Source organism: Anarhichas minor, unplaced genomic scaffold (genome assembly GCF_050575085.1).
Source record: "Anarhichas minor isolate MPS153535 unplaced genomic scaffold, ASM5057508v1 ptg000026l, whole genome shotgun sequence".
NCBI lineage: Eukaryota > Metazoa > Chordata > Actinopteri > Perciformes > Anarhichadidae > Anarhichas > Anarhichas minor.
In genome coordinates, this window is record NW_027466472.1 from 10,213,614 (window position 1) to 10,234,618 (window position 21,005).

The 21,005-nt window shown below is 44.5% G+C and overlaps 1 protein-coding gene across 1 annotated transcript in view; it reads right to left on the bottom strand.

The window, feature by feature from the left end:
• Positions 1 to 21,005, bottom strand: part of rsrc1 (arginine/serine-rich coiled-coil 1) — a 106,694-nt gene extending 85,689 nt beyond the window's left edge. The window contains exons 1-4 of the mRNA XM_076100200.1: positions 20,941 to 21,005; positions 20,232 to 20,432; positions 17,455 to 17,577; positions 76 to 300 (exon numbers count right to left, since the gene is read on the bottom strand). Coding sequence (XP_075956315.1) covers positions 76 to 300; positions 17,455 to 17,577; positions 20,232 to 20,416 — 533 coding nt within the window. The 5' untranslated portion in view covers positions 20,417 to 20,432; positions 20,941 to 21,005. The remainder of the gene's footprint in view (positions 1 to 75; positions 301 to 17,454; positions 17,578 to 20,231; positions 20,433 to 20,940) is intronic.

Genomic DNA, 21,005 nt, shown 5'->3' on the forward strand with positions numbered 1-21,005 from the left:
CCCGCGCTTGTTTGGTGTGTTCGTGAGCACCTGTTCATGAACGCCTCCTTGTAAAAAAAGTCATTTGTCACTTACCCCTTCTTGACTGCCTTGTCCTTACGCTTGTCCTCCCTGTCCTTGTCTCTGTCTCGTCCTCTGTCCCTCTCCTTCTCCTTCTCCCGGCCCTTGCGCCGGCTTTGGTCCCGCTCTCGGCTGCGGCTGCGGCTCCGCCGGCGGCTGCGGCTGCCGCTTCTTTTGCGGCTTTGGGTGCCGCGTCGGCTGCCGCTCTTACTGCGAGACCGCCGGTGGCGAGAATGAGACCTGGAAGACATAAAAGACATAGAACCACAGATATTACAACTAATTTGGGACGGGGGGGGGTTGCTCTTTTTTTCTCAACAAATAAGTAAAATGCTGGTAGTTTTCTTTTTCCCCACAAATGAGCCTTCAAATACTACTGCAGTGTTAAATATCACCAACCTGTACCAACCATGATATATATCCTCTTTCTGCCTCGTCTACTTCTCCTTACAGTTAATTATTGACTGTATTTACCAGAATGTCTTTGGATCACTCCCAGCCAATGTGGCTGAGAATGTTTCACTCAGCTGTCAGTTATACACGTGACAGGAAGAAGAAATAGGAAGTGTGGGAGCGACGGAGAACACATCTTGTGGATGCATTGCAGTGCAGGTGATTCGGTTCATTGCTTGGTGACAAAATCTATCGCTCTTTTATTGTAAAATAGTCACAATACACAAGAATCAGCTAATGCTAGCGTCCAACTTTAGTAAAACTGCAAACTTTTATTCCTAAATATATTTTAGCATATACCTTTTTATAAATGCCTTAATCTGCTGACAATAAGGGTTTTTTGCTCTACTCATACTGGATTTTTATTCAACAGACTTATGTTACGTGTAACAAAGACTTCCAAACCGGTTAAATCATCTGCAAATGGCACCCCATCCCGACGTGAGACCAACTTTCTGGAGATAACGACTTTACATCAACACGTTGTAACGTTCTAATCGCTTCACAAAGCTCAAAATAAAACTCACTAGAATCACATTTTTTCTTGAGTGAACAAATCCATCCTGCATTGGATGGACCTAATAATACAGTTACGTACAATCACATACAGCATGACACACACACACACACACACACACAGTAGAAATGGAGCCAATTAGAGGCGGGCTCAGAGGAAGGCCTGTCCTCGGTATTGATCCTGACACTGGCCCTCTGGTCTCAAAAAGATTAACAGCGGGAGATTAACTTTGTTAGTTATGACACACAAACACACACACAGTTACACACACATCATTTAAACATCAACAAAAAGTGAATTGAAAGTGTAACTCATGCTTCAATATTGTGCCATACACACAGCGACACAAATTACCAAATCATAACCGCTTATTTATGTGTCACTGCACATGCCTCTATTAACGCAGACAAATCCCTTCAACATATTCTGCTTGTGTGCGTGTGTGTGTGCGTGTTTGTGAGTGCGTGTGCCGGCATCCTGTGTCAGTGTACATGCACGTGTGTGCGAAGGACCGTGATTTGAAACCCCAGAAGAAATCGGCAGCTGAGATGCCGTTATTTTCCATCATCTATCATTTTATTGATTTGTCTATAAAAACAGTCGAACCTGCTGTCCACGAGCTTTATTGCTTTCCCCCCTTTATTAGTTTGCAGTTTGGGACATCCAGAGCTGTCTCACTCCCGACAGAAAACTAATCATTTTCTTCAGACGGCTGTCACCCTCCTAACAGACAACACTCTGACAACTGTTGCAATCAATTAGGCCGGGGCGCTCCTGATCACTGGAGACTGGCTCGCTGCACTAGTTCAAGGTCTTGAGAGGAGCTCTCCTCTCGTTGGAAAACCTCTGAAACAAAAGAAAATATTTTAAGTTCCGTTTTTTTTTTTTCTCCCAAAACCACGGAGGTTCAATCTGCTGTGAGTAAGCAGCGGTCAGACAATGATCAGTAGCATTAAAACAACACCATATATTCAGTAATGCATGGAGTACACATGAACCTCTGAAAGTTTTAGTTGTATTTTCATGTTTACAATAAGAGCTGCACATTAGTGGTTCATCTGCAGACTTTCAAAAGAAAATAGTGAACAAATGTGCAGCCCGTCGCTTCGAATGTCTTCTTTTGTCCAAACCCAAAAGATATCCGACTAACTGTCACAGGAGACAAAAAAAAACACGTTTTTACATTTATGAAAGTCGAAAATAGGGCTGAAACTAATCGATTATTAAGCCATTTGTTTTTTTTGATTAATCATTTATTTCCATAGAATGTCAGAGAGCTGTGAAAAGTGCTTGCTATAGTTTCCCAAAGCTTAAGATTATGTTTTCAGGTTGTCCAAAATATTGAGTTTATAATCAGATACGACAAGAAAACAGCAAGTTGTCACATTTGAGAAGTATTAAAAAGCGAATGCTTGTTATTTTTATCTGCATTAATAACTTTTCCCCACAGAAAAGCCAGTCTCATTGCAGAACAGCTACTATAGCAGAAACCCTGGAGTGATGATCAAAAACAATCATCATGACATCTGATTCAGAGGTGAAAGCAGCCATCAGTCACAGGCCATTTGACTTAGCATGTTTAATATTGTTTGCTGGAGCTACGATTGGGTTCGTCAGAGAATCACAGCTAATGAAAAAAAAAAATGAAAAAAAAAGGAAAAACATTGGCATTTTTGGGGTTTGGAGTCTCCAAGTGAGATAATCCATCAATGGCCCAAACAGACCTTGGAATGAGTGAATCTATGTGCTGACAATGCCTGCGTATGTTTGTAATCAACAGTACATGAGGGGAAATACAACAGAGCTGCAGTGTTCCAAACCAAAAGTCTTATATTTAGAGCCAAGCAAATTGTGGCCAGAAGCAGCAGATGCAATAAACACAATCTCACTCTCTCTCTGTCTCCCTCCCTCTCTCCCTCTCTCTCTCTCTCTCTCTCTCTCTCTCTCTCTCTCTCTGTCTGTCTCCCTCTCCCTCTGATGGCAAAGAAAACAGCCCACTTCTGGGGTGTGCAGCAAATTAAATTTACTGTAGTTAATAGAGTGAGCCTATGCTGCTAAATGTCAATTTCCTGACCAAGTCCTTCCCCTTGGAGAATGATTAGCTAATTTGGGCTGGGGATAAATGGGCTAATGCAGGACGCACACAGATAAACAGACACAGTTGGACCCCATGCCAAGCCCTTTCCCTGCTTTACATTTCATTGGCCTTATTATCTCCAGGGAAAATGGGTCCCCCTATGGCCTGAACATATTTTCATTTCTAATAAAAGGCCCTTGCTGGTTGCCCCCTCGTACAACCCCCCCCCCCCCACACACACACACACACACGCATATGCTGCCCCCTCGCAGCCTCCTTCCTCCATTCCCTCCTTTCACAGTCCAATCCATTAAATCGGAGCTCTGCAATTGGCCGGGATGGTTTTCCTGGTGAATTATCAATAGAGTAATTATGCTGCATGTTGGGAGCCGGGCTGAAGCTTATCGCTGCTGACCCCCCGGTGCGCGCCAGGATATGATCCCTCACCACAGCCCATTGGGGTAATTATGTGGCTGGGTGTGAAGCTGGATGGTGTGTTACCCTTATCAGTCTGTATTCTATTTCTGTTTTCATTGAAAATTGGACATTAATGGCAGCTACGCGATACCACTAGTGTCGGATACAGGTGAGCGTCTCCAATGGAATCTGACCCCATTTAAATCATTATTCATGCTACGCAGTGTAGGGACGGGGAACACATCCAAACACACACACACACACACACACACACACACACACACACACAAAAAGACCAATTATCCTCACTGTTCCTCTAACCTTATCTTCCACATATTCATATTGTTTCTTCGCTTCCACAACCACCAGCCTCTGTCAGGAGGACAAAACAAAGTTCATGTCCATATTGTACTGGTCCTGTGGCAGAAAACACCACACACAGCGAGTGATGTTCTCAGTAACGCCCCGAGCAGCGTCCCTGTCCATTAGGCCAGTGTGGCGCAGCAGTGATTAATGGCTATGTAGCTTTAACACTATCGCATTTCAGTGCACGCTGGCAACAGTGACCCCGGTCTGACCAACAATACACCAAAAGCTAGAGAAGAGGGCGTGCAGGTGTATTATTGTGTTGTAGAATGACCATCTGTTTATATAATGATGAGGAGTACAAAGGATTGATCATAATAACGTGAGTATAGGATTAAATATTGGGATTGTTTAATTGAAAGTCTTACCATCATTTTGACTGTGTTCATCATCTACATCAATAGAGCGCCTCGAGGCCAGCCTCTAAACCACCATTGTACAGTTTTCTTTTGTCTTTTTTCATTATTCTTTCTAAAAAAGTTGAAACATGACTCTGGAGTTATTTTAAAGGTCAAGTTTAGTAAAGTAAAGCAAAAACGTATCAATTGTCATTCTAACAAAAATGTAACAAAATGATTTAGTTCAGAGGATTCTATCGGACGAGGGGCTCAAGCACGAGTACTTCCGCGAGACGCCGCTGCCCATCGACCCGTCCATGAACAACTACAACTTATGAGTCGCCACTCAAAGATCTAGGTGCACTCTCAACCTTATCATTATCTAATATTTGTAAAATAATTTCCACAAGAAAGTACAGCAATAGACAGAGATTTGAGAGAGAAATAGTAAATAAAAAAGTAAAAAAACCAGACGGATGCAAATATTAAATTGTAACTAAAATCAAAATATGCCTTTAAATAATATGAATGTAATAGATATCCGTGTAATGTTGGATAGACTCTTACACAGAGATGATGCCATAACGTTTGTTAAAACATACACAAATACAATGCAAAAATCAGAGCAGCTTTCTGGTTAACTTCTTCTGGATAAAGTGTTGAATGACTTCTAAGAAGGCGTATTGAAACCATAAAATGTATTTAAAATCTTTGGTATTTATTCTTTGTATCAACAAAATATGTTACTGCACAGCCTAAAGCAACCCACCCTGCTGGTGGTACCTATCAAGTAAAGGTAAAACCTTGGATTTGAGCACTCTTCAGCCATACGCACGCACACGTACACACACACACACACACACACACAAAGACTACAAAAAAGCTTCCCAGTCGACTTTTCCAAGCAATAGACAGATTGAAAAAAGAAACGGGCCTATTGAAAGCGAGAAGATCCATATTTGAAGAACTTCATTAATGCGCTGTTCCCCGCAGAGTTATTTCCAGTGACAGAGCACACAGCAGCAGCTTCATGTTCAAGTTAAAAGTCACTTTTCTTTTTTTTCCTGCCATTTCAGTGTGTCTAAAAGCACCTTGAGTGAGCAATGTGCATTTCCTGCTGCCAAAAGACGTGGAAAACAGCTGTTCCTGCCTGACGCTGCCTGCTGAATGGAATGCAAATATGTTAACCATCCAGAATTTATTACTTTTGAGTGCTCTTCAAACGCAACGGCAGACACAAGTTTAATTTATGATATTCCTCTAATTATGAGAGCTGTTGAAATCATTTCCCAAGCTGCTTCCTCCTTCCAAGCAGCCACAATATCGGTTCCCTCGGTTCACGGTGCACGCACACACACACACACACACACACACACACAGACTCAGTCATCCACCATTCACACCCACACCGGAACATAAATATACATACGCACATACACTAAATAACACAGGGAATCACTGTAAAGTCGCTGATTGTGAGCACAATTAACACAGCAAAGACGGAGCATGAAAGATTCACGGAGATGTGTTTTTTCTCCGTCTCCCACTGCTTCATAAAAGCAATGTTTAGATTTTTCATAATCTTCAGTTTGCTTTTAATTTAGCAGTCGTCAACACAAACGTCTGCAACGCCCCGCTATGCTGGGAAGCCGAAATGAGACCCCATGCAGGCCACCCACCCACTACACACACACACACACACACACACACACACACACAGAGAGAGTTACAGCCACAAGCCACAGGGTCAAGTCATTTAGCAGAGTTCAAAGGCCTTCACAGACCCCTCAGATATATATGAACCTACGACGGCCAGCCAGCGATGAGGGAAAAGATGACTTTCTGCAGCAAGATGTGGTTTCGCATGCGTGTGTGTGTGTGTGTACGTGTGTGTGTGTGTATGTGTCGATAACGTGTTGATTACCCGGTGTCTTCATTGGCGCATATGCCCAGCATCACTCAGCCTCCTCGTCGCAATCCTAAACTTGGCCGTCTGGTGTGCACCAGCGACCTTTGACCGGCGCGCAGCCGAGGCTCGACATGACACCCATTAGCAGCTGGAGCCGGGGGGGGGGGGGGGGGGTCAAGTGAAGGTCCCACTTGGACTAGGTGCTAACCTGCCAACTCGCTCACAGCCACTCACGCAACTGAAACCCTACTTTTTTCCCCCCTCCTTCCAATCCATCACGGCCCGGAACAATTAGCTACGCTGAGTTAGGAGAGAGTTGTTTTGCTTGTCATTGCCTCCATCTGTACGAGGGTGGAAAGCAGTGAGGGGAAAAAAGAAGAAAAAATTTGAAGAACTGTAGGAGGAGAGGGAGTGCAGACTAGACAAGGGGAGACAATAGGTGAAGGACAACAGGAGGTATGGAGGGAGAAGTAACAATGAGATAAAGAATAAAAATAAGGTTATAAAAGTTGGGGATTTAAGAACAAACAGGGGAACAAAAAAAGGGGGAGAATGAAAAAGACTGGGACTTCTGGAGAGGACGGAGCAGACAGCCGTGCTTCACATCAAGCTGGCTCCAATTAGCAGGTGTGCTCTCAGACGCTCGCGCTCCCTCTCTCTGGTCAGGGAAGATGTATTTTTCTGCCTTTTATACGCATGTATTTATGAAGTGGTGGGAGATCTGAGGGCCCTTAGCATAACAGCCTTTTATTGTTTAAATGTGGACTGCTCGGCCCCGTGTGCTTAAGTGATTTAGGAACCTCACAACTCCGGCATAAGAAAAATCATAAACGCTGAGACAAACCATGTGGGTGGACTGTAAAAGGCACCGAGGAACAGGCCGACAAAAAGCAGACACACATTCCACTACTAAAGGGAAACTACACTTAATTAAACACCCAAGACACAACTGGTATAGCGCCCTGTAAAAAAAACGATTAGTTTCCCCCTCTTCAGTGGAATAACATAAAGTTGTCTTCTGAAATAACAGAGGCTTGTCTCATAAAGAAGTTTCTAAAACATCATTTTTTTTTCTTTTTAAAGAACTGCTGTCAAGATTGAACCAGGCGGAGTGAGAGAGAGAGAGAGACGAACGCGGAAAGAGAGATCAAGAAATGAATAGATAGAGAAACACTTCACCCTCCGAGGGGGAAAAAAAGACCTTTCCCCTCCGCTGCATCTGTCGCTTCTCGTGGTCCACGCGTCCCATGCACGGAGTTAGATTTTACCTTCTTTTACCGATCACAGTGGGTGATTTTTGCGAAGCATAACAACACAATAAACACCGAGACATATGGAGCTTTTGTGGCCAATTCTCTTGGAAAGAAGTCACAGAAAAGCTCTGCATTGATAGGTTACATGTTACGGGGATCGCAATATATTGGAAGCTGCAAACAGCTTTTAAAAACATCACATTTCCTCTCATCTCTGCAGAAAGCTCCTGCTAATGATTGGACTTGCCATGCGCTGTTGTAAGCTGGATCCAAAATGATACCACACATGTCACAGTGACGGCATGAATGTCATTCATTACACATGTGCAGTAGCGCATGAGAGAGGCGGGTGCGCGCTTTTGTTATCCCACTTTTTTTTCTGAGTGTCAATATCCAACAGAGTTTACTGAGAAATCTGGCAAACTTCCACTCTAACAAAACTGTTGACTGCATTTAAAATAATTACATTTTTCCTGCTTTTGATTTCGAGCCAAAAAAATTGCGACGTCGGGTTCTCTGTTCAACCAGTCACAGAAGTCTGCTCTTTGTTCAGCCAATCATACGACAGTTGGCCACGTATCCTTTGGGCGATCCATCTATCTCCACTTCATCCTCATGTCCTCGACTCTGCCAAAACGCGAATGGATAGACGGAACAAAAAAAAGGAAGACAAATTTCAAATAGAAAAACTCATGCGCATGCTGAGAAAGTGTTTCATTACTTTCAAAAAGATTGTCAAGGTTTCAGTCAAGGCGCACATGATCCTTGTTTCATTTCTCTGCCATTCTCTCTCATTTTTCTCTTCTTTTTCCACAAATAAATGACTAAAAGTGTGAGTGAAACCACATGCTTGTGTGTGTGTGTGTGTGTGTGTGTGTGTGTGTGTGTGTGTGTGTGTGTGTGTGTGTGTTTGTGCGGTTCCTTTGCTTGTCCAAAGTGAATTGACAAGTGCAGGCAGTGGTTCCATTAGCTGGCAATTTGCTCCCAAGTTGTCCGGGGAGGGAGGAGGAGGAATGAAGGAGTGCTTTTTGGCAGGACAACGCACATGGCTCTGCTTAGGACGAGTTAAGTGTGGTGCTCATACACGTAATCCGAGGCCGTGATTCAAACACTTTCGTAAAGCAAACACTCTCGAAAAATGTATGACCACGGCCTGAATGGAGATCAATGCCTCAAATAATAAAGAAATGTACATCTATTGGAAAGATGCACGTATTTACCGATAAACCCAATTCAACGCTAGCTATTGGTCTGAATATACGATGTGTAAGCATATTGTAAAGAAGACCAACTATACAAGTGCACACACGCCTTCCTGTGACTCCCAGAGAACGATGGTGTCCATATGGTTTGAGCCAGAGCGTAAGTAGAGTACAAGGTAAACACGCCTGACTGAGGTTTGTCCATGCATGCTCTCTTAGCATGCGTCTCTACGGACCGGCTCAAAACCTGGCCACTGAATCACACACAGCATATAAACATACCTCCCTCCCTCCGTGTGTGCGTGTGTGTGTGTGTGTGTGTGTAGCATGTTTAAGAGTGAAAAGAAGAACCGTGGACAGACGGTGGCGTTTATCTGCGCATAAATTAAGAGCAGAAGCACTTAATTAAAAAGGGGAAAAACAAGCACAGATACAATAAAACTTTGCTAATCGGCTACTTGGCAATGTGACCTCTGAGCGCACCGGGCGACATTCTAGGACTCACTGTCCTGCTGGGCGCATGGCACACGGGGGGGGGGGGGGGGCTATGAGCAGCAGGCAACTGGTAGAGCCCCCCCCCCCCCCCCTTTATGCTCTCTCTCTCTGTCTATGTATCACTGTCTCTCTCTCCCCCTGCTTCTCCGCCCAGAGTGTTATTAGACCCGGGGCTCCGCTGTGGCTCCAAACAGCTCAATGACAACACACAGGGCCTGCCAATTAGAAATAATTAGACAGTCATTTCAGTGGCAAGTCTTTTTAAGTGCATATATAACGATGCAATGATGCTTATTAGCCGGGCCTGAGCCGGCGAGGACCGGGGCCTCAAACGCTTTGGCGCTGGAGAAAATAATTATGCCAGTGATCACAAAGCGGGCTGCACATCTCTGTACTTCACCTCCACGCGTTTCAAAAATCCACTTCATTAGCTCCCGTAATTAATCCTCCATTAATTGCAGGAAAAGCCCAGTTTACCTCCCTTCGTTTCTAATTATCATCTTATAAATAGTTATGGTTCTAATTAATGTGTTCATTAGGCAGGATATTTCTCTCAAAGCCTCACTGGGAGCCAAAGGTCCGGCTCGGCTCTCTCTGAAGCCTAACCAGCCAGAAGGTGAGGCCATCCTGCCTGCATTTGCTTTTATTTTACTACATTCAACCTCCTAATTGGCATTTAAAACCCAATTTGGAAGAACTTCAAGAAGCTTAAATAGGAGCGAGAGACAGAGAAAAAGCAGGAAGGAAAGAGAGAGAGATACATTTGGTGCTCATTTTCCTATGCCAGAGCTAAAAGCGTTTCCGTCTTTCTCTTGGTCTGGCCAGACGGATGAGGCTCTTTACTGTCATGAAGTGAACACAATGAGGGCTGATTGCATGGATTAGTCTTTGGCATTATCGAGATTATATTTGCAAAACATTGCAAGTGGGTCTCTACTGAAGAAATAACTGTGGGAGTGTCGTACTTCTACTGGGTTCAGTCATCAAACAAAACTAAATTTTGTCTTTCGTACACACACACACGCACATAAAGTGACTCGTCTGCTCTCTGTGATACTATTAATCATAAAGATTTGATTTTATTCAAACAGCTTTTAAAAAAGGGAAATTATCCAGCGCTCTCCATGATTAGAGCTGAAAACTTCAAACAAACTTCTTTTTTTTTTTGTCAACCCTGAATTCCAAAAGAATTCAGGGTTGACATTTATACTGTAAGAATTTATACTGTAATAGAATTAATTTTTATAAGAGTTCATTTGGAAACACTAAATCATGCATCTTCAAACATGCTTGTTGTCTCAATAAGAATTGTTTCATTGCACTACTTAGGGGAAAAAGGTTGAATTAAATGAGCAAATTGTTGCATCCTTGGCACCAGTATATCGCTATGAGTGGCCAGCTGATAAAGCACGTTATGAAGAGCAAAAAACAAACAAAAAAAGATTCATTTATTTTTGCCTATTTAACGACAGTTTCAGGAGCTTCTGAGAGAAAACAGGTTTTATCTTCCCACCTCAACACTCAAACGTAAACAAGAGAAAATAAAGACACATATAGCCAGAAAATAAAGCGGTTACCTTTCATTAGACTCCATTCAGAGTCTCTGCTTCTTGACAGTGATTAAGAGCTACAGTGTGGGCATTGAGCAACCTACCAATTTGACCAGTTACTTCCTCTGAGACTTCACACGCCTGTGACGTCTGCAGAAAAAGCTGTTTGGATGTATCATTCGAAATTGGAAGTAAAGCAACGATGTTTTCCCTACATCACCAACATTTGAGAGTTATGAGAAATACAGAATTACTTTTCTTTACAACCATATTAATGACAATGATGACCTCGTGTGAATGTTCACAAATGACACAAATCAGTGCGCTTTAGCCAGCTGATGCCCGAGAGATTCCTCCATCATACAATGTCTAACAGCAGCTACCTTTCCAGTCGAGGCTGTAACATAACAGGATTCATGTGTCTACACGGTTTGTTAAACAGATGGAGGGAGAACTTTTTTGATGTTAAACTCGTCTTTGTTTGGGACCATCGGCCTAACTCCCTCATTTTGATGGTCTATGCGAGAGGACCGGTGTGATGCCTCGTGTGAGTTGAATTGTGTGTGCGTGTTACACGGTGCAGACTCTCCAGCTAGGTTGCTGCCCAGGGGAGTGGGCTAGTGTGTTGTGAGCCTGCAGGATGGAGGGGTGGGGGTGAGGGAGGGGGGAGAACGGCTTGGCAGAAGTGAGGGGTGAGGGAGGGAGGGGGGGGTTTTCCTCTGGCGTTAGAGGGGAACACTGCTTGCGGCGAGGCGCGGATGAAAGAGGCTGTCTGTGTCAGTCACTTATTCCTCCCTTTGGTAAATAAAGGTTTCTGACAACAAAGCCGAGCAGCGCTTGACTGGCCTTTACAGCGGATAAAAAAAAAAAAAAGACAACACAGGGAAAGAGAGAGAGACAGAGAGAGAGAGAGAGAGAGAGAGAGAGAGAGAGAGAGAGAGAGATACACAACAACAAACGCCGTTCAGATCTCACAACTGGAAGCATGTTGATTTTTATGGAGTAGAGAAGACGCAGCCAAACTAAACCAGGTCATCTTTCAGTTTAAATCAACACTTTGCAAAGTCCGGTAATAGGGTAAGAAGGAAGAAAGGGGCTGGATGTCATCCTGCAGGAGGGGGGGGACAAGAAAAGATGTTGAGAGTCCGTTGGATAACAGACAGATGGATGAAAAAACAGCCAGGAGGCTGCTCTTAAACTCCAGCATGGTATGTGTAGTCTAGACTAACCTGAGACCACTACAAAACAGTGACAACAGTGAGTGAGGTACTGCCATCATTCCATCAGCACCGTCATTCGTGCCTTATGGTTCTCTCACAATGGCAAGATCTCAGCGGCTTGTCGAGGAAAACAAGATTTCACTTGTCATGTCCTCAAAACGCACTCAGGGCTGCTCTCCTCGTGAAGGCCAGCTACACCCAAAACCACCTGCTACATCACACGCAGTCTAAACTGTGTGAATAAATGCACGCTGGACTCAAATGTGCAGAGCAATATCCACCCTGTCACCTGACGGGGGAATTGCTGATCCAGGTGCAATGAAAAGCTGGGAGGCCACACTGCTCACCCCAAAAGTCCCCGACTTTCCTCACCCCAGCTTTGTCTAATGCACTCAACTACCCTACCTTTTTGCCCCCCCCCCAGACCATTCCCCCTCGCCTCAACCCTCCCTGTTCCCAAGCTGCCTGGATGACCTTGCACGCGCTCCGTGTCGGTGCTAGGCAGGAAAAGCTATCTAGCAGATGTACGACACCTCATCTCATACAGGGGAAAATTGCTGTGTGAAATAAATACCGGGCCATCGCTCAACCCCTACAACACACACACACACACACACACACACACACACACACACACACACACACACACACACACACACACACACACACACACACACACACACACACACACACACCTGGAGTCCTTCTGTGATCTCCAGTGCAGAAAGCAGAGCTATGGAGCTAAAACGTCTAGATTACCTCGTTCTAGCGGCAGCAAGACATGACAGGGTGGCCGAGCGGTTGACTGTCTCATAAGCAGAAGTCCAAGGCAATGATAATAGCTAGCTCTAGGTGCCGGTCTTTAGTCAACCCTGACCTCTGACCTCTCTGTAAAAAAAAAAAGCAAAAAAAATAAAATAAAAAACATCAGAATGTGCCTAAGGGGATTACTGAAGCGTCTCATTGTTATTATCATCATTACATCCATGCTTCATGTCAGCCTGAATGCAGGAGAGCAGATCTGGTGCCTGCTCCCCTCTAGCAGGTAAACCTTTGGGGCTTATTCATAACAACGTCCTTTGAACTTCTGTTGTTGTACTGAAACACCGCAACAACGTCCTGTGTAAAACTACAAGAAATGTATGTTTTCAGACGGTTCAGAGGCCGCAACAACTAATGATAACTTTTGCTTTTTGCACCACAATAACCTTGACGTCGCAACTTCAGCTCGGACTTGAAATAGCCATACAGAGCCACTTTTTAACTGTTAAGATGCGACACCTGTCTGTCTGTCTAGGCCCAACTCATGTCCCGCCCTCAGTTCTTTCCACTTGCTTTAACTAAGCACCAGTTCTAACTCATCCCGACCTCTGTGGCTCCAGGGTTTGCTGAAATAACCCTGACTCTGGTCTGCTAACCTAGCTCGATATCCATCTCCTTTTAGGGGGAGAGACATGATTAGAGGTCTCACTCGCCTCACGGTCATGACAGCAGCCCCAGTAATGAAGCCGCTCCGGTGGTAGCGGGGGCTAAACCCTGACGCTAGCACTCTGCCCTGCTAACTCAACAAACACCTGAAATATTAATGAGGTAAATGTAAGCATTCCTGTGTGTGTGTGTGCCCTGCAGTGTATGCTCTCACCTATGCGAGTGCGTGCACACACACGCGTGTGTGTGTGAATACCCTTCTGCGAATGACACGGCTTCTCTTTGATGGGCCGCGCGGCGGATTTGTCGCACCTGCCATTCCTCCATGTCGTCTAAAGCGAACCGTTAAAGTCAATGGAGGACTGACAGGATGACTGACTGAGCCCACCCACATTTAACCCCTGCTGTGGACGCTCCGCCGAGCCCACCTAAAGACGAGCCTGTGATCCGGCTGTGATGAGAGACGCCGCGTCGTCTTTGTTGGACCGGGTACGACATCAGAATCACAGTACGCTGCTGCCGCCATGCTCCACTCTGCTCTCTCCCCCCCAGTGGACTAGGCCGTGACACCCCCCCCCCCCCCCCACACCCACCCACCCACCCACACACACACACACACACACACACACACACACACACACACACACACACACACACACACACACACACACACACACACACACACACACACACACACACACACACACACACACACACACACACACACACACACACACACACACAATGAACATGCATTCACGCAAATCTGCACATACATGCATACACTCAATAAACCTCACACATGCTGGTGCGCACACTGGCAGACACACACACACACACACACACACACACACACACACACACAGGCAGCCTGATATGCCTGCTCACATCAAAGAGAATAAACATTAATGGCAAATAGGTAATCTGCTCTTCTTGTCTGTTTTACATTTCGGGGCAAGATTGAGTGCCTCTGGGGGACCTGGCCCTTCTCTGATTGAGGACAGGAAGTTAAAAAAAAAAGAAGGAGAATGAGAGAACGAGAGGGGAAGAAGGAGGAAGCAACGGTAGATGGTAAACACATGATAGAGCATTATTCTTATTTCATGTATTTCTTTATTTTTTATTTATACATGAGAGATGGAAAAGAAGGTAATAATACCCCCCATCCCTTCAACCCACGACTGCCCCACTATGGTCCTAATCTTCTCCCCTGCAATATTCCGATGCCGACGTTATTATTCTCATTTCTTCTGAATAATATCCCTCTCTCGGAGGATCTGTTCTCTCTGCCGCTGCTCGCTTTTGTCTCTCTCCTCTTCATTTTTCCTCCTTCAGGATCTCTCGGTCCTCTCCCTCCACGGCACTAACTCAACCTATTCTCGCCACACTTTTCCATTCTCCTCCAACTTCTCGTCTCTCCGGTCGGCGTGCACTCGGGCCTCTTCTCGCTTCTCTCGTTCATATTCTGAAGGGGGCGCCAGGTTGGCGTGGGTGGGGGTGGCAGGCAGCACCTCATATCCTATCTACGTATCAATCATGAGGTCTGTCCACCCAATGCTCCTCTGATCCATCAGCCAGCCTCTCAGCCAGCCTCATCCACACACACACACACACACACACACACACACACACACACACACACACACACACACACACACACACACACACACACACACACACACACACACACACACACACACACACACACACACACACACACACACACACACACACACACTGACTAATGGCAGTCAGGGCACCTGTGCACACCAACCTGCTCTCATTCCACACAATGGATGCAGAATGTGCAGTATCCCACAACCAAGGGCTGTAATACTACAGCCGATCGTAGTACTGCAGAAAATACTTGAAATACTGAATATTCACATGGTCTTAATTAGTCCCATTTAGGGCATCAACGAACAATTGTCTTTGTTATCAATTCATCTGACGGTTATTTTCTTGATAAACAGATTATTCATTTGTTCTATAAAATGCCAGAAAATAGTGAAAAAGATTCCTTTCCCAGAGCCGAAAGCTGGCTCTTCAAATATCGTTTTATTACAAATGATAACCAGTTTACTCTCAAACAACACAAAGAAAAGAAGCAAATGCTCACATTTAAGAAGCTGGAACTACAGAGAAAAGTCATCTGTCTTGGTTTAAATAAATGACTCAAACAATTAATCGATTATCAAAACCGATTTATTTTTTTGTTGCCGATTGACAAAGCAATTAGCCAACTAATCATGTCAACTCTAGTCCCCTTTTGTTACAGTACACAATCAAATTTGAGCTGGATTGTTCTAAAAGGAGCACACATGTGGCCGCCGCCGACAAAGTTTTGCAGACACAAATTGCAGCTGCCATCACACAAACACATAAATTCATCAATGCCATCATTTTTTGCACATCCCCACCTCCAACACCGCCTCCACCTCGTAACACCCCGACCACGCACACTCCCACCAGCAACCAGCCCAACCCACCTGCTCCTCGCTCACCGCTAAGCCGATTACACAACGCAGCCCTCCTAATCACAGCGCAGCGTTTGTAAACACCGATGTCATCGACTGTAGTTCTAAATCTCCCAAATCCCCTCCACCCTTCATCTCACACCACACCAGTAATGACATTATTTCGACTGATGTTTTAATCACCGGTGCCGCTGTGAGTGACTGCTGCCGAGAAAAGGGAGAAAAATCTGTGAAATCTGTTCGGAAAAAGTCCATAAACAGTTTCAGCTCAGAGTGCAAAAAAAATGAAATTTGCCGATTGTTCCGATGCCACAGAATGTCCGGCGACCATTAGGGTGGAGAGTGCATGCGTGGAGTCTTTATACGGCACCATCGACCACTCTTATGTCAAAACAACTGTGTTGGATCATCCATTCATCCCGACACCTCTGTAATGAAGATATTAAAACTCTTTTTCCTTTGTGATTAAAATGATCTCTGCTCTCCCCCACAGCCATACACAAGTAAACAAAGGGCCCCGCTCGCGCATATATTATGACGACCTTTCTTCAATTGTGCGTCTGTGCATGTTTTTATGTGTGTGCGACAATGAGTGTGTGTGTGTGTGTGTGTGTGTGTGTGAGGGATTTAAAAACAGCACAGTTTACTGGTTCATTAGCACCAGATTAGCTATGCTAATGACATGGACCACCACACACAGAGACGTTGCCTTTATGTTTCTGAAAGGGATACAACACTCACTATGACTGTGTGTGTGTGTGCGTGTGTGTGTGTGAGAGAAGTGTGGTGCAGGTGTGTACACATTAGTCTTGCATGAATAAGTTAGTCCCTTGCTAAAAAAAAAAAAAAAGAATACACCAATAATAATCATAATTTAACAGGGTGTGTATGGGTAATGATGTTTTAATAGCATTGATGAGTGAAAAGAGAGCTGCTGCCAGAAGAGACTTGCGAGGGATTGAACTGGTGTTGCAATTTGACCTGCTGCGAGTGTTTTTCATTGTGACTCACAAAGCAGATAGACAGTCGGGACAAACAGACACGACACGCACGCAACGCACTAATCCAGACCTAAGACGCAAGTTTCCATGTGGCTCAATCTGATGACACAAGACATAAATAGGAAACTATGTGTTTGTTAACACTGAGGTAAACTTGCTAAAGGCGGGTTTTTTTTTAATAAGAAACGTCTGCAAAGGCATTCCACGTACTGATCTGTAATACAAACACCCAAAGAGCTTCAAGAGGATTTTCTTTTGTCATTACTAAATGATGTAGCAATTGCTCATCACTCCTTCTCTTCACGTGATATATACTTTGCTTCAGTGCAGATTAAACATATTGCATTTCAGCTTATTTTTATCTCCCATTTTGTTTTGTTTTGTCTTTAAAATCATATATATATATGTGCTTCTTTTATATCTTTCCTTAATGCCTTTCTATCTCACTTGAAGCACTTTCATCACATACACAAGTGCTGTACAAATAAATTTGACTATTACTAATATAATTCTGAGGCAAAGACTATGTTGCAGGAACTTAAGACTAATCCAAACAAGTAAAATTCCAATACTTTGGGCTCTATTGTTAGATTTAGAAACAATATGAATTATGAAATAGTCACAAGAAAAAAAGACCAAAGCGTCAAAATTGAAATTAAAGTGTGTGTGTGTGTGTGTGTTCAGGTGTTACCTCCTGTCTCGGCTGCGTGACCTGTGTGAGCGGTGGCTCCTCCCCTTGTCTCTCTCTGCGCTGCGACTCCTCTTCCTGCGAGACGAACTGTGGGACGAGCTGCTGCTGGAACGTCTCCTTCTCCTGGAGCACAAACATACACATTCAATTATATTATTGGCAGGACCCTTTAAACAAAACATAACTCAAGACGGCAAGTTTGAGGACTATTTAATCACTTTGGGATTTTGGCAAATCGGACAGTGAAATATGTGAATTTGTTTTGAATGCTCGGTGTGGTTCGTGAAGAAAATGTGGTTCCCGGAATCGCTCCATAATATACATTTGTTATTACTAATCACGATCATTCAGCTTCATTTTGTAGTGTTTCACAGGTTACTATCGATAAACCAAAATCAAACACTTCTAACATCAGCTCCCTCCTCACTTCCCCCTTAGGCTCCACCCAGCCATGACAAGAACCATTCCTATTATTGTGTGTGTTCGTTCACCATCATCTGAAATCATTCCCTCTCCTGCGTACGTGAAGGCTGTATTCCTAATTTGTTTTGCTGTTCATTTCAACAGCAAAGATGTCCGAGTGTCCCAGACAACCTTACCCGCTACGAGCAGCGCTGACGGCCACTTTGCATTAGTGAACACGCTCGGCTACGGCCCTGCAGTTCCTCCGCAGGGGCCCTTTGGTGCTCTCCTGCTCTTTAATGTGGCTACAGCAGTGTGTGCAGCATCTATTTTACAAACACCACTCACACCGCGTGCCTATTGATATCATGTAGCAGGAGGCATTCATGGGGGTGAATGTAAATGCAGAGAACCCCCCCCCCCCCCCTTCTACTGCGCAAACAGTTTGAGCAATATTCATTATTTAAAACCTCTTCTTTCTTTCGCCACAGCTGAAATATACCCAAATCTTTTAGCGCGCAGACAAAAAAAAAAACCACATAGACTGTGCTATGGGAGCGCTGCAAGATAGAAGAGAAGAGAGGTAAAAGCAGAGCAATTCAAATAACACAGAGGCTGAACTATCAAACCAGAGTTGTACCACTTAGAGCAGCTCAGTAAAAGATCCATTAGTATTCCAAAGGCTGGATCCCATGAGCGGGGCCTTATGAAACAACTTCCACTACCACCACTTCACACATTACACAGAAGAAACACACAGTAGTGAGCTGAGGGGGGGGGGGGGTTTTGGACGGCGGCGTTAACTCACATATTTTCTCAGAAGCAAATGTAACGTAATAAAAACATAATGGCTCAAACACATGGGAGTAGGAAGCGCCGGTTAACACGGAGTCCTTTCACATGAATACAACACCTACCTTGGATTGTTGGATTTCACTTCTCTTGCTCACTCACACACACTCATGATGTCACCAACCTAGAGCATAAGCACTCTTCGGTTTTTACCACATGTTAGGTCTCTTTACACTGCATGCATGTATGCAGGTTGAAAATGCCACAGGATGTGTGTAGTCTTTCATGTGAGCCTATTTGTGGAACTAGTTTCATGCAAACGCGCACACACACACACAATGTCTTGGCTAATTGATCGAACTGTATGGCTAATAGATGAGGGACTGTGGTCCCGGGGTTTGCACTGCCCACCAGGCCCCATCCCGTACAGACGGGCAATGACTTCCAATCAGCAGTAATGGACCTTGACCAAGCCTCATAAATAATTACCATCAACTGGCCTTGTCTGAGCAGCCACACACAGCCAGTGGCAGCTGTGGATGGATGGAGGAGGCCAGGTCCAGCCACTAGCCACTTGTAAAGATGTCTGATTATCACTGAACCTCCTCCTTCCTCTGAGACTGCTCGATAACATAAGTGTGGCATTTTTGAAACACGAGTAGAAACTCAGTTTGTTTATTACAGAGAATAGACACAAAAATGAGCCATTTGAAAACAGCCATATTTGTTTAATCTCTAAAATGACATTTAGCTAAAACACAAAAGTAAAAGCGCTGGTTTCACTTGTTATAATAGCGATCGTACATGTTTCTTTTTGTGGAATAATATGACCAACCAAAACCGTGTAGGCTCAAGATTTGACTGTTACTTTTCATATCTGGGTTCTCTTAGCAAAGTCCTTAACAGGCACTCATTGTAAACAGTACAGCGTCCGTCACTGCATGTCCAGCGTTTCAGCTGAATCATTATCGACAATAACAATTCCATCTTCAATTATCCTGAGCAAAAAAACAAACTAATATTAATACCGGACAGCATTCCAACGTACACCACATTGAAAGCTGGAAAACAACTGTCCCCCTTTACCTACATGGGTTTACTCTGAGGATTCATAAGTCTGTTTTTGAAGCTATAGCAAAACAACACCCATCTTTTTGCCATCTGAAAACAGTCACGTACATGCCAATTCCACACAAAGCCAGAATGTTATTGACTGTAAAGCTATTAGATCTGCACTCATAATGTGCTTTAAAATTGATAAAACGCTACAAAAATGGTGCGAACTCAACTAGAACTGGGTTTTCGCTTATACATCAGACTCAGACTGTGGCAACAAAGTACGAGGGTTAGTCTTTACATGTTAGCCTCTAATGAGCTGTAAAATGAAAGCAAGCCGCATGTCATATAATAAGCCAACAAACTAAGTTTTCGATCTTTGATTCACTTGTGCACACACAGAGGAGATGAGCCATCGAAGTCAGGGGCTGGGCTGCTGGGGAACTTGCAGCATCAGCACCAAAGCAGCCCTGAAGATGAGAACCTGTCTTGCTCAAGGACACTTCAGCAGACCTGCTCACTCTCACCTCCTGTCTTTGTCCTTGTCTCTGGAGCGAGAACGGCTCCGGCGACTGGTCCTCCGACTCCGGCTGGTGACCACCTTGCTGTTGGTGGATGAAGACGAAGAGGAAGAGGAGGACGACCGGCGACGCTGTTTTTTCTTCTTCCTGCTCCGACTGTCATCCTCACTATCAGACGAGCGGCGACCCATGCTGGCTGACTTTCAGCTGGCACGACACACACACACAACAGTGGTGTTACTGATGAGCTCTCTGGCATCTTTTAGCAACACTTTGATCCAAGACTAAACCTACAGTATCCACAATAATACCAAATGTTTGCTTAATGTAGCTACTTTAACCAGGGGTGTAGTAATGGATCTGGCTGTGTAGCTAACTATTACAACATGTACCTGAGCATATCGACTACATGGAGGACGGTAACAGTTATGCAACATAAGTCACCGTTACAGCTCCAACAACACTGTGAACAACGAATGTGCCGCAAATATAAAAGATAGATTTAAATGCCAGTTGTCTGTGGAGGCTAACTAGCAGGCTAACTGTGCTAACTCCACTAACGTTTGGCTGTACGCTAGTGCTTGTTTTGACTGGAGCCCTCTGGCCGCCTTACAGTAACCGTGCACTGCAGTCAGCAAACGTTACGTGAAAAGGCAACAGTGGAGCAACGCAAACAAGAAGTTGCCTTGAAATGGAAAAAAATCCCGCTCCTCACCTTTAAATCGTTGTGAAGCTCCCACAACTCAGCCATGCACTGCTCAGGAGCCCAAAGTCGTCGAA